The sequence below is a fragment of the Podarcis bocagei genome (assembly GCF_964188305.1).
Source record: "Podarcis bocagei genome assembly, chromosome: 3".
NCBI classification, from domain to species: domain Eukaryota; kingdom Metazoa; phylum Chordata; class Lepidosauria; order Squamata; family Lacertidae; genus Podarcis; species Podarcis bocagei.
The window spans coordinates 61213720-61228056 of record NC_138127.1 but is presented as its reverse complement, the minus strand read 5'-3'; the positions used below and the strand labels follow the sequence as shown (position 1 = coordinate 61228056).

General features: G+C 43.7%; 1 protein-coding gene across 1 annotated transcript in view; it reads right to left on the bottom strand.

The window, feature by feature from the left end:
• PGBD5 (piggyBac transposable element derived 5) overlaps positions 1 to 14337 on the bottom strand; it is a 76746-nt gene that overhangs the window by 12014 nt on the left and 50395 nt on the right. Inside the window, exons 4-6 of the mRNA XM_081188244.1 lie at positions 7713 to 7893; positions 4640 to 4837; positions 4282 to 4387 (exon numbers count right to left, since the gene is read on the bottom strand). Of these exons, the coding sequence (XP_081044370.1) occupies positions 4282 to 4387; positions 4640 to 4837; positions 7713 to 7893 (485 nt within the window). The remainder of the gene's footprint in view (positions 1 to 4281; positions 4388 to 4639; positions 4838 to 7712; positions 7894 to 14337) is intronic.

Sequence of the window (14337 nt, the reverse complement as noted above, 5' to 3'; positions counted from 1 at the left end):
AATATAAAGGATGACTCAAACACCTTTCTTCTATTTGCTTCCTAATTTATGCAGATTTAGCATTTGCTTTCAAGCGTACTGGGCACACTGTTAACTATTTCGAAGGGCTGCTTTCGATTGCTTACATTGTGGCTCTTTCACTAAGAGGCTGAGGGTATTTTGATTACTAAAAAAATTGCTTCGGGGAAATACTTTAGAAACACACATTCAAGCCTACAAATTTCATTTAAATTGCACGAAATGGGTTCTTCCTTTGGCTGTTTTGAAAAAGTCTTCATCCAAACTCCTGCCATTTGCCTATAATGGGGCCAATACAGAAATCTGTGAGGACTCTTATAAAATGACTCTATAGTTGCCGACACACCATTCCTCTCCCAAAGAATCTTGGGAACTGTAGTTCTTAGAGCTACAATTCTCAACTCTGTTGACAAACTACAGCTCCCAGAATTCTTTGGAGAAAGTAATGTGCCTGATGTATATGCAACCTATGTTTGGATATAATTCAACTGAAGTAGCCCATTTATGAGAAGGTCTGGTCTCTCTTTAGATGAAGATGGCATCTTTCTCTCTTTTTTCTAAGAGGCCTTTTTAGGGCATGGTAATGGATTGGTGAAAATAAAATGGCAACGCCATAAAACAAGAACACTTTTTCACTTTTCTACCACTTGTGTATTCCAGACCAGTATTTTGGTTGGGACACACCTACTAAAGTGACCACAGGGGAACTGTTTTTTTGTTGGGGGGTTGGGATTCAGTTTCTAAGAGACAAGGGCATAATGGCCCTTGAAGAAGCAGCCTATAGAAAGGCTGCCCAAATTTGTTTTTGCCAAGTCCTTTCCCTTTCCTGTAGAACCTTGGCCAAATGGATGCCTTTCCACTCCTCTGCCCCATTTCCCAGCCTGCAATCCTATTTTCTTCACAGAGTTTCCGGTTCCACTGGCTGTCTTTCACTGCTGTGCTGTCACTATTTGTCACTTTCTTTTTCAGTTAAGCCCCCAAGAAAACAACACTGAAGTTATGCCAAAGAAGACCCGAGTGAGAACTTTCCTCCCTTTTTTTTTACTCCATGAAACAGTTTCCTGTACTTGGAAACTGCTTGCCGTGGCATTTTATTTGAATCGGGATAGGAAATAGCCTCTGAGCACAAAGGCTGGGCTTAACTGTCCCAGATACATCAAATAGCTAGTTCTTCTATATGAAAAGGGGATACTGGGTAGTTCTTTGAGGACTTTATCACTTTAGTGTGCAGGTAAAGAAACCTTATTTTCAAATTTGAAAACATAACATGCAAAACTAGACAGGAGAAAGAAAATACAAGCACTATGCACTTCCTTAAACACTAAACCACAAATATATCCTTTGTAGAAAAAGTTAACCAAAGTAGCCCTGTTAACAAACTATTACTTTGTTACTCGAGTAGGTTAAAACCTTGTGAACAGAGAAGAGTGTCAAGTGTCAACTTGGAACTGTAATTCTGGAAGAGACTCAAGGTTTACCATCTCTGCATACAACATCTATTAAACAGATGAGCCTCTCTGACCTGCATGTAACATGTAAACTTTAGTCATAATTGCCCACATCCACATTTTATTAAATCACCCAGAGAATGATTAGGGAACAGTTGAGTTATGTCAACATAATTTGGATTTTTGAATGAATACGATGGTCACCACTCTGGTCACTCCTCTCCCCATTCCATGGAAACAGAGAAGTGCATGTGCACACACTTTGCTCTTCCAAAACAAATGGGTGAAATCCAGATCTTGTAGGATTAATCTGAGTCTTGAACGACACATAGAGCTGAAAGAGGAAGTGGGAAAGAGTGCCACACTTCCAACTTCCTCCTTCAGCTCTATTTACTTTTCAGGAGAGAGAGAAAAGTAATCTTCCTCTCCACCTCATGACCAGTGGGGCAGCAAAAGAGGTAGAGGCTCTGATGCCTTGTGGTGATGGCCTCGGCATTACCACTGACATCGCTGGTTGCTGTCTATGTTAATGTCCATTTCTAAATCTGTGTCACCTATACAAAACTGTAAACAATGTAGAAGAATTGTGTCACACGTTCAAGAGAGTTGCTGAAAGATTTCCTCCAGGCTTGTGTAGAAAACTGGCTAGACTTCGATACTGTTGTTACTGACTCTTGTGTTTTCATCTGCTCCTGTATTTATTGCTTGTTTATTGTTTGTGATTGATTTTTTAAAATAAAAAATCTTATCTCACCCTGGTACCGGTATGTGATGACAGGTGAGTTGGAAATAAGTTTAAATATATAATCACAGATTATTTAAATGAATAACAAGACAGCACCATGCTGGTAGCTCTTTTAGGGTGCCGCAATCCTATTCAGGATAAAACAGTGATCCCTTTAGATGGGAGAAAAGGGTAGGCTAGTTCTGCATGGAAACAAGTTGAAGCATGGAACAGAAATCAACTAATAAATAAAACTACACTCTCTAATGGTGATTATCTTGAGTTTGCATGTCATGGTTGCTGCCATTTTACAGTGCCTAAGCTCCATTTTGGGAGCCAGCAAACCTTGCAAAGCAGCCAATTCTACTAATACTGTATCTATATGTAGCATTTCTTTGGTTTAATTCTTTCTGTCACAGCCAAGAAGCAAAACTGAATTCTGGCCAGGTTGCCTTTCCCTTCCTGGAATTCCCAATTGAAATGCTAATCAGCTTGTTGCCAGGCAGGGGTGTGTTTGCCAACCTTTGGGTACTGAGTGATTAACACCGCGGCCAGTTCCATTTGGCCTATCACAAGCTCCGGTTCTGACTTGTCATATAAATGGCCGTAGGCACCCTTTGCTGAGTTGCAAAAGGTTTGCTTTGGTTTTGAAGAGATATGCATTCTACCTGATACCTTTTTGTGGTGACAAAGGCTGAGCCGAAGCTGCTCTGGAACCGAGACACCATGTGGCTGAAACCATCTTGTAACAATCTGAAAGAATTGCCCAGCTTGGTTCCTAGATTGTATGACTAAGACAGTCAAAGATTCAATGTGTTTAAGAAGTCTGTTTGGTGGAAGGTTCGCAGGCTATGAAGGACTTGCTCACAAATTTATTGACAGCTACACAAATTACTATAGCTAGGAAGCGGAAAGGGAAAGCAGAATATAAAATGGGAGAGTGGTATAAAGAGGTGTGGGATATAGGCTATTAATGATAAATTAACATGTGTCATTAAGGTAAGATGGGGAATATGAAGGAGAAATGATTTTGAGGAGATATTGCAGAATTTGTGCTGTTCAAATGGAAGGGGGTCAAGCCATTGCAAGAGTTGTTGAAATTTTGGGAGGTTGGATAGTTACAATAGAATGGTCTTGGTGGTGGGGTGCACATTTTTATTCTTATTTATTTATGATTATTACGTAGTCAAAATAAATAAATAACTAAGACGCTGTCTGTTTTCTCCCTTTAACAGCAACTGGGTTGTGAAGCAGTATTGGAACCATGAAGTGGGAAGGTGGGTAAAAGGCTTTTTTAAACCCCTTTGACAACTCCACCTCACAAATTGCTATAGGGCTGTGGAGGAAAAACACTAACAACACCAATGGAAGTTTCCATCTCAGAACAAAAAGGAACAGGTGGGGGGGGTGGAGATATTTTTTGGCAGAACTGTAGTGCTGGTGAAAGCTTTAAATGCACTGTTTCCCTCTTCCTCTATTCTAAACAAAATTCAGATTCCCCATAGCTGCTCCAAAGTGGGAGAAATGTTAGGAAACCCAGTCATAGATCTTCCACAGCATGTCTTGAGTCACCTCTGAGTGTTTTTATCCCTGTGCAAATACACCTCAGAACTGAAAAGCAGTTGAAAAGGGTAAAATTTCCTGACCCAATAGTTTTCCAACTACAATAAGCTTTTCACATGGAGGGACATGTAAAAATGTGGTCCCTCAGCTGAAGTGTGAAGTACTACAACCCAGGGAGGGGTGTGCTATGTGCCATTTCTGCACATTGGAAATATGCTGTTTCTATGTGGTAGAAACCAATATTTATTCTTAGCCACAAATCCACACTGAAGCTCTTGAGGGACAGTGCCTATATGTGGTTCTTAGATAAGCTGTTTGAAAAACATCCCCGCCGTGACCCATCCAGCTCTCTTAGAAGATATTCAGACAAGTTGGGAATGAAGTTCTATGCTTGGCTTCATTGTCCATGCTGGAGTCAGTGAAGGCAAAGTCAGGTATCTATTTTCTTCTGAAAAGCTGAAAGTAGTACCCTTATTCCAACAGTATGACATTCATCCTCAAGTCCCCACCACCCCACAACTTGCTTACTTGCTGTATTTGTCATCATATTTGCAGATATAACTAAGATGAGCAGCAAAGGCTTCTACTGCCAACGGGCAAGGGATCTCTCCACTTTTCCTCTTAATTATGACACCTGTTTTGATGAAAAAGAAACATGTTGGTTGTCACTTGTGGTTAACATGCAGTATGCTCTGATCCTGATAATTATCACCCCTCCAAAGCTGGTGCTATTCCCTTTTTTGGGGGAGGGGGGCAGAATTTGCATGTTAGCTGCAAAGACACAGTTAATGTCCTATCTAGTTTGACCCTTATTGCCCTATGTTTGTAACCTGTTTTGGGGGTCCAGGTCCCACCCCCAAGCAATGTAGCATCTCTGAGCCCTTACCTTGTTGAATTGGAGAATAAGCGTTGGTCAGAAACCGAAAGTAGCCTTTATTGTACCAGCAGATCAAGGACATGTTTCCTTTCATCTTTATCCTATATTGTCCTCGAGACTGAGGAGCATCTGAGTTATTTAGCATAGATGGAGGCAGGCCTGTGCAGTCACTTTTTCTTGCACTTAACAACCCACAACAATAAATCTCTGCAAATGGAAGATGACAACACATATCTATTAGCAAGACTACCTTGAGGTTTGAGAGTTGAATGGAACGGTCATCTCCTGACCTACCAGGCTTAGAGGGGGAAAGGTGGGGCAATGACTTACAGTTTCCATGAGGAAATCCTTCTTGTCTCAATAAAGAATGCCATATAAAAGGAAATCCCAGGAGAATTGTATGGTGAGTTGTCTACTGTATGAACAAGATTGCAATGCATTTCCAAGGGAGAAGACTAACTGGAAAAGGAAACTCCAAAAGAGGTGGATCTGCTTAGCTGTGCCATACGTCACGACAGTAAAGGCCGCCTTGTCTATAGTAGGAACTGAGAACCTGTAGTTCTCCAGATGTTGCTGGACTACAGTTTTCCTCACCATTGGCCGTGCTGGCTGGGGCAGATGGGCATTGGAGTCCAGCAACATCTGGAGAACCACAGCGGTCCACCACCCCTAGTCTAGAACATTGCAATTTGACAAGTTTAAAGCATGACATTATCAGACTGCAGTCTGAAGTGCCAAGGATAGCTAGCGCGATTCAACAAGACTTCCTGCCATTTTTATTCAGAAACATTAAAACATAAAATAAAAACCTCAAACATCTTAGCTTTTAAGGACTAAAAGCTGAGTTCATATAGAGAACTGACTTTTTGTGACATCTTGTGGCTATATTTCATATCTAGTGAGGCTTATAGATCACATTGCCGGTCCCTTCCAACTCAAGAGTCTACAAATCTATTCCTTTTGGTGTATTACTGTTCAAATATCCAAGCTTTCTTAAGCTCCATTAGAATCTTAAATAGTCTGGTTGAGAAGGAGCCAGTGGGGGAAATTGGATTTGTTCATATTTGTAATTTCAAGTCATTAGAAGGATTTCCAGCCACAGTTCTAGCCACATCTGAACACGAAGATTCACATTTTAGTTCTGGGGCCCCTAAATGAAGGAAAGAACTAAGGTGGGTGGAGCAGGTGGATGAACTACTGAGCCCGGTATCAGTTGGAGAACGCTAGCTGGTTAATATCATTACTGATAGGCTTACTGAGTTCAAGTGCAAACTCTCTGAGGTTAAGAGAAGGCACAAAGACTCCTCTTGACAAAGACTCCATGAACAGTAGGGCCGGCACAACCATAACACTGGACCAGCAGGTGCAGTTCTGATCACCTCTTAAACCTCTTCTATTTGTCTTTCCTGCCACAGTTAAACTCATAAGCCGTTCACTCCTATTGCGCAGATCCAATTTTCTCCAGTAGTGTGAAGTCAATGCTATTGAGTTTGCTAAGGGGGCCTTTAATTCAGAAGCACAAACACCAAAAGGTTAGAGGTAATTAAGCACAATCTTTCTTTCAGTCCAGACAGAGAACTTGTAAATGGAGCGTCACCTTACAAAGGGTAATGAGAACCATATGTCAACCACCTCTCTAATGCAACAGAACAAATGAGGCATCCTAGATTTATGGCCAAGACAAGTGACTGCTTTAACAGTGGCAGCAGATTTAGTGCCGGCACATGGCACATGTAACTTACATAGATTCTAAAAAATAAACCTGTGATGGAAGCTCACAGTTGCTAGGGCAGCAGGCAATAAAAATGAAATAAAAATAAAATGAAATCCATCTGGGTCGATGGATCTGTTCTGCTTTGTTACGTCCAAATAGCAAGTGCCTTTCTCTTATACAGTCATACCTTGGGATGAATATGCTTCAGCTTAAATATTTTTGGGTTGCGCTCTGCAGCGACCTGGAAGTAATGGAGAACATTACTTCCGGGTTTTGCCGCTCGCGCAGACGCTCAAAACAACGTCATGCGCGGAAGTGGCGAAATACGATCTGCGCACATGAAGACGTCCAGTCGCGTCTTACGTTCGCTTCAGGATGTGAACAAGGCTCTGGAACGGATCCCGTTCGCATCCAGAGGTACCACTGTATATGATATACTTGTGTGGTGCAGGGGTGAAGCCTTGACAGTGACAGCACGTAGGTCAGCCTGGGAGACAACAGAGGGTAGGGCTGCCTACGATGCCCCCAGACAGCTGTGTGACAATTTTTTAACATTAAGATTTTTATGAAGAGATTCTAAAATGCCCTGAGAAGAAAGCAGAACAATGGAAGCTTCTGTTGCAGGGGAAGAAAAGCTTCAAGAAATTCAGATGAGGCATTTCCTTGATTTATATCACACATGCCTCAGGACAGGTAATTTGGGCAAATGGTAGCTAGAGAAAGAAAGAGAAAGAGAGAGAATGAAAATAGGGGATTGGGATTTAAATTCGGACTCCATCATTCCTTTAAAGTGCAAATGGAAAGCTGGAAATCACATTCTCTCAGGTCACATCAGTTTTGACCCAAAATAGAGAGTGACATCTTTATTTGCTGATTTGAGAAAAAGTAACAAGTGCCTCCTAGAGAGACAGCTTAGGTCACCACTACCTGCTTATCTGTCTGCATCTCCCACTTATGGGCACAAGTGAAATCTTTTAAAAGTCACACCATATATTCAAAGCATTCCTATATCACTTTAAATTTCCCAAATGTTCCTGTGTCCTGAAGTTTTTTTAAAAAAATTATGGGCAATGTAGAATTAACACAGGCCATTTCTTTTCCCCATTAATTGCTGAAGGATGGTTGGGGGGGGGGGACAGGAGAAAATCTGCTACCCCTAAAATGCCACAGCAATTAAACAGCTATGAATTGCCTCTGAGGTCCACAGGGATACTCCACAGCAACCATGTTAGCCTGTTTTCAGTTAAGCTGTCAAAGCAGAAGCAAAACAAGAGAGCTTTGTGCCCCCGAAAGACCAACAATTCTATTGTTTTGTGAACCGGAGGCCAACCCCCCCCCTCCCAGGTCAACACGTAGCCCGACACAAACCTTGTTTCTCAAACTCTTCAAAGAGATTCAAGCTGGTGATGCTGGGCCCAGTAAAAATGATGTAGTTCTTCCCTGCCGCGTTCTGACAAAGGCTCTTGGCCACCATGCTGTGGAGCTGGGTTTTGTTCTTCAAAGCATCCAGGCCTTCCGTGCCACTTCCTTCTTTCAGGTGGACATAGATCTTAACAAGCAAGCGGGGGCAGGGGCAGAACAGCAGGGAGAAAAGTCAGTGCGCAGAAAGGCCTGTGGCAACGCTCTCTCGTTCTTCGGGGAGATGAGCTGAATAGTACAAGTGCATACCTAATCAATGCTATGAGGCCTCTTCTGATGGACTATGCCAAAATGGCAAAATTAAGTGGGAAGATTGGAAATCAAGAAGACAATAATTTTAAGAGAGAATGGGGAAAGTTTATAAGTTCTTTACGAAACCACTGTAAACAGGTTAAAACAGTAGCAGGATTTTAGTCACACTTGTAAAGTAACAGAAAGTATGGATGATTTAGAAGGATAAAAATTTGGATAAGTACAGTGGTACCTCGCGTTACGAACTTAATTCATTCTGGAGGTCCGTTCTTAACCCGAAACCGTTCTTAACCTGAGGTACTACTTTAGCTAATGGGGCCTCCTGCTGCTGCTGCACTGCTGGCGCTCAATTTCCGTTCTCATTCTGGGGCAAAGTTTGTAACCCGAGGTACTACTTCCGGGTTACTGGAGTTTGTAACCCAAAGTGTTTGTAACCCGAGGTACCACTGTATTGATATGCAGTTGTAAATATTATCTTTAGGACCCATGGAAGGGATGAGGGGAGGGGGAGTCAGAAGATTCAGAATAATCTCAATATTTGGAATTGGTTTTTTTGTTATGTGTTTATACCTTTTAAAAATCAAATCAAATAATAATAATAATAATAATAATAATAATAATAATAATAATAATAATAATAATAATAATAAATGCTAAGGCCTCTTCGGTCCGGAAGGGGAGCAGTCCTATGCACAAGAAGCTGGCGAGAGGCAAGCTGGTGTAGCTTAAACCGGTGCAAAGTTACAGCAGATGCAAGTCCCGTTCAGCAGTGGGGCTGCTGCTCTGACTAAACCTGGCAGAGGTAATTTTATGTTCTATAGCCGGTTGCCAGGTAATTTGATGGAACTGAATGGGCTCAAAATCCAGCCTAAGTTTCTCCTCTCTGGTCCTGCCTCCACCTCACCCCCAGAATGCCCCTTTGGGGGGACTTACTCCAGCTTCAGCTTAGCCAGCTTCCGCTCTGCTCCAGCTATGCCAGGATGAGGAAGTTATACCACTGCGTCTGAGCCAGGATTAGAGATTTAATGCTGGCGGAGCCCAGATGTGCTGCAATTCTAAGCTGCTCATCCTGGCCGCTCTTGCCACAGGCTTGTCCCCCTGAAACCTTTTGTTGGAACTGCAGTAAGAAATCCCATCCCAAAGCTGAATTAGCAAGCATCGTTGCAAGAAACAGCATGTTTAGAGCTGGCCTGTTTTCAAAAATCATTAGGTATTCATCCACAGGAAAGCTACAGAGTTTGAATTGTGAAAGAGACTGATTGTTCATGGTTGTGCAAAAGAAAGAAAGAAAGAAAGAAAGAAAGAAAGAAAGAAAGAAAGAAAGAAAGAAAGAGAAGTGCACACTGGTACTGCTTTTGGACTACTATGGGAAACAAGGAGTGCTTCACCTTATTGTGCAGCTTGAAAAGACACTTGCTTGTCACTATATTTTGTGTCCTTCATTTCTAGAGATGTATCTCTTACTCCATACACACCCATAGTAATGAGACATCAGCCCCGTTCAGGCATTCTTAAGTTCTATCCATGGAGTCCTGTGCCCTGGCATCACTACCCAGCCTTTCCCATACTAAGGAAGAAGATCTGAAGCAGGACAGTAGATGCATTGGGCTGAATGTCCAGTCCTCCTTGCAGCTGGTAACCCTGCTCCATCAATCAAGCAATTCCTGTTGGTCAGGCATACAATTCCTATTTGGCCCATATGCAGCCAGCTGACTTTACACTGAGCCTGGATAAGGGTGGTGGGAGCTTAAATAGCCCACTGAGCTCTCCCCTCTGTCAACAACATGTTTCTGTGGACGCGCTACTTCCACAGGATCTTAAGGCACAAGCCAACCCCAATCAATTTTGCATTGGTTTCAGATTGAAGTATCAAGTTTTAAGAAAGGGTTAGGCTGTGGCAGAACCAAGGAACTGACACGCCCACGGGGGGCCTGATAGAGAGTTGTAAGCAGCCGGGAGAAATTTGATCATGTCCTAAGACACTCCAGTCCTGTTTGAACAGGAGCAGTTTATGGCATGACGGATCCTTCTGCTCAAACTGCAGATGCAATTAGGTCAGTTACAAAGGAAATTATGGCAATCCTATCTGCCAAAACATCCACTGACCACCTTTCAAGCAGCCTGTAGTAAACCAGTTTTTCAGTCCCACTGACTAGACATTTGGACCCATGTAAATAGTTGTAGAGAGTCCTCTGCGTGCATGGCAGAATCACATGGACACAAGGAGATGTAGCCGCAGGCCCATCTGTATCCATCACATGAGAATAGGATTGCAGCAGAAGGCAGCTATAATGGAAGCTAGGAGAAAACCTAAAGCAGGTCTCACTTGGGGGCACAATTCAGTGGAAAGTTTTCTTGTGCAGTCCTCAATTAAATGAACAGTGGTTCGTTTCAACTGGGTTTAGGGATGAGACCTCCTTTGTGGTTACTAGCCTAACTTCTCATGGGCTTGAGCACCCCTCCTCAACACCTCTAGTGTGGCTGCAATACTTCTGGTTTTGATTAACCATGGTTTGCTATGTTGTCTAAACCCAACAACAACAACAACTGTGGTTCATCTTGGTTGAAACATGCCAATTTCAGACTATGAGTCATGCGGCTGGCTTGTTTCTGCCAACCACTGCTCATCTCACTGTTCAACTAACCATTGGTCAACCATAATTGAGGGGTCTGGCATAATGCTAAATTCCCGTTAATAGACAAACAAAAGCTTCAAAACTCCTTCTTGGGCCCACACCAGATGAGGAGGTAGCACACACTCTTGGTGGGTGGGAGAGGTGTTAGGAGCGCCCTACTCTCGTGTAGGACCCTGGCAGAGACACATGCCCAACTGGCATGTTCTCTCCCTCCTGGTCGATCATTTGGGAGCTTCAAAAGCTTTCTTCTGCCCGAACATCACAGCGACTGATGCCAACAGACATCTACACACTCAGGGATCCTTACCATCTTGCACTTCTGACTAGTCTTCACGTCATAACCCTTCTGACTGTCAGGAAGTCTCACATCTGGCTTTGTTGGGACTCGAACTCTAGTCTCGTTCCTCTCTGAGGAATCGGTGTTCACCCTTACAGCCTTTGGGTGTGGTTTCCCGTCCCTTGAGGACAAACCCTGTACCCCTTTCACGACTCTGGGTTCCAAGACCTGTGTCGAGCCACTAACCATAGCTAAATCTGCAACAGCCTAGGGCCAATGAATAAACCATGGTTTATAGTGACGTCTGGAGACGTTTGCATTATGTTTGCATTTATTTTTAGGATGAGCACACAGAACTTCCCCGGCATGTAATTGTCCTATACAAAGCAGCCACCAGGAAAGCAACTCTGTCCTGAGTAATATTCCAAAAGCCTATTTTCACAGACGTTTGAGCTGTCTGCCTAACAGCTGCAATAATCTATGCACAAATTGATGTCTTGGCCCTGTGCTTGACAGGGAAGGTTTCCCACATGACCCTCATGAGTGGATATTCTTTAAGCTTAATTAATACTTGGGAATGGATTTTTGGGATGCTCAAGGAGAAACAACAGTAAAGCAAGTATTATTTAAAAGAATTAAATGAAATATACTCTACGGGGTGTTGTGGAAGGGAGCTGTCTCAAAAATATGAACAAGGCAACTGATAAATTCAACTGGTTTTATTCCTACAAGCTTTGAACTTTCACAAATTTCTGAGAGAGAGAGAGAGAGAGAGAGAGAGAGAGAGAGAGAGAGAGAGAGAGATGTTAAATACGGATACCCCTACGAAAACGACAGATGGCTAACCCTTCTGCAACTCTGCCCTTGAAAAGGAAATTCACCCCGGGCTTATATTTTGCTCTCTCAAAGTAGAATGAGTAAATCAATTAGGACTTAATGGGACATCAAATAAGCTTATTCACAACGTGAGGACAGCGAAAGTCATTCTAATTTTTAATGTAGCACCTTACCATTGTGCACAGTTCTGACATTCTCCAACATCAGAAATGGCTCTCTGTTTAGAATTGCCACAGGTTTATCATGAATGAAAAACAAATGAGTAACAAGGAGACAGGGAGGAGAAACGAAAGAAAGATGGAAAACTCCAACCCATCTGCATGCATTTACAGTGTGGCCTGATGCCATGTTAGATTGGATCAACATAAGCACATTTTAAGAGTCTAGAATCAAGGCTATTGACAAGACTCAAGATGTCAGCCCCTTTCAGCACCACTGGAACCATTAAGAGAAGACCAGACTTGGGCCACAGCTAGGGATGGGTGAATGTGTCCATTGTGATTTCAGTTTCTAATTTCCCAATCTTCAGTTCTCTACATTTCCACATCCGTTTGCATTTTTCTTTTAAAGAGTCCTCACAACATCACCAGCATTTAAATGTGAATTTCTCCTAATATACACATTTTTGTGCACAGCTTTGCCTTACAGTGGTACCCCGCAAGACGAACGCCTCGCAAGACGGAAAACCCGCTAGACGAAAGGGTTTTCCGTTTTGAAGGCGCTTCGCAAAACGAATTTCCCTATGGACTTGCTTCGCAAGATGAAAGCCCATAGGGAAATCTCTGGGGACCTCTTTTAAATGCTAGCGGTGGGGAGCAAAGCCTTTCCCCCCCCCTCCGGCCTTCAGAAGAGGTCCAGGAAGGCTGGCGGGGGCCGAAAGGCTTTGCTCCCCAGCGCCAGCATTTTAAAAGCAGTCCGGGATAGCAGGGAAGCGCTTCCCTCTATCCCGGACGGCTTTTGAAGGCAGGAGAGGTCCACGAAGCCTGGGCGCACTGATGTCAGCGCGCGCAGGCTTCGGCATGCCGGCCACTCTCCGCCAGCAGCGGCAGCGCTGCCGCTGATGGCGGAGAGGTCCGCGAAGCCTTGGCCGGACAGCTTTTGAAGGCAGGCGGGGGGAGCAAAGACTTTCGCCCCCGCTAGCCTTCAGAAGAGGTCCAGGACCTCTTCTGAAGGCTGGCGGGGGGCAAAAGTCTTTGTCCCCCCGCCTGCCTTCCCAGGGGCTTTTAAATCGCCCCGGACAGCGGAGAAGCTCTCCGCTGTCCCGGGTTTTTTTAAAATGCTGGGGGTGGGAAGAAAAGCCCTTGTCCCCCCCCCCAGCCTTCAGAAGAGGTCGGGGGACAGACTGTCCCCGGACCTGGTCTGAAGTCGGTTTCCCTAGGAACACATTAATTGATTTTCAATGCATTCCTATGGGAAACCGTGCATCGCAAGACGAAAAACTCGCAAGAAGAAAAAACTTGCGGAACGAATTAATTTCCTCTTGCGAGGCACCACTGTATACGCATTTTTGCCAAACAACCTTCCCAAATTAGAAGGCATTTTGTGTGCTATTTTCACTAATGTATGCATTGTAAGGCACATTTTTACCCTGTGTGTTTTTGTACACATCACTTGGGTGGAGAACTACACTGCAAAATTCAGAGAAGTGTATATTTTGAAAGTTGCTGTATTTTGAGTCTCCTACTGCTTCCCAGCAAGGGACGCGGGTGGCGCTGTGGGTTAAACCACAGAGCCTAGGACTTGCTGATCAGAAGGTTGGCAGTTTGAATCCCCACAACGGGGTGAGCTCCTGTTGCTCGGTCCCTGCTCCTGCCAACCTAGCAGTTCGAAAGCACGTCAAAGTGCAAGTAGATAAATAGGTACCGCTCCAGCAGGAAGGTAAACGGCGTTTCCGTGCGCTGCTCTGGTTTGCCAGAAGCGGCTTAGTCATGCTGACCACATGACCCGGAAGCTGTACGCCGGCACCCTCAGCCAATAAAGTGAGATGAACTCCGCAACCCCAGAGTCGGTCACAACTGGACCTAACAGTCAGGGGTCCCTTTACCTTTACCTTACTGCTTCCCAGCAGTAGGCAAATTTGGTAAGTTCACCTTTAAATGCTGAATCAAATTTCTCCCCATCCCCAGTCATAGCTCTGACTTCCTGATCCAGTTTGGAAGCTGTCATTTGAGTGGCAGGAGCATGAGATGATCTGTCTCCACATCTCTTCATGGCTTAATTAAACTGGAAGCATGCCGTGCCAGTCAGACTGCATTGGGAATGGAAAATTATTATCCCGGCTTATCATTTGGAAATTATTTTCCTCACTTCTGGACACCACGGTTAAAAGAAGTTTATTGATACAGAGTACAGAGATAAAGAGCAGAACTGCAAAGATGATAAAGAGTCCAGAAGGTAAATCCTATCAGAAAAGTGGTATGCGTTTAGCTTAGGGAAAGGAACCTGGACGGGGGGCGGGGGGGTATTTAAAATCTACCAACAAATGAAAAATCAGCTTTCTCTGCATTTTGAGATCTGATGGGCACAAGTTAACATCAAGAGAAGCACCAAGCCAAAAATCAGAATAAAAACA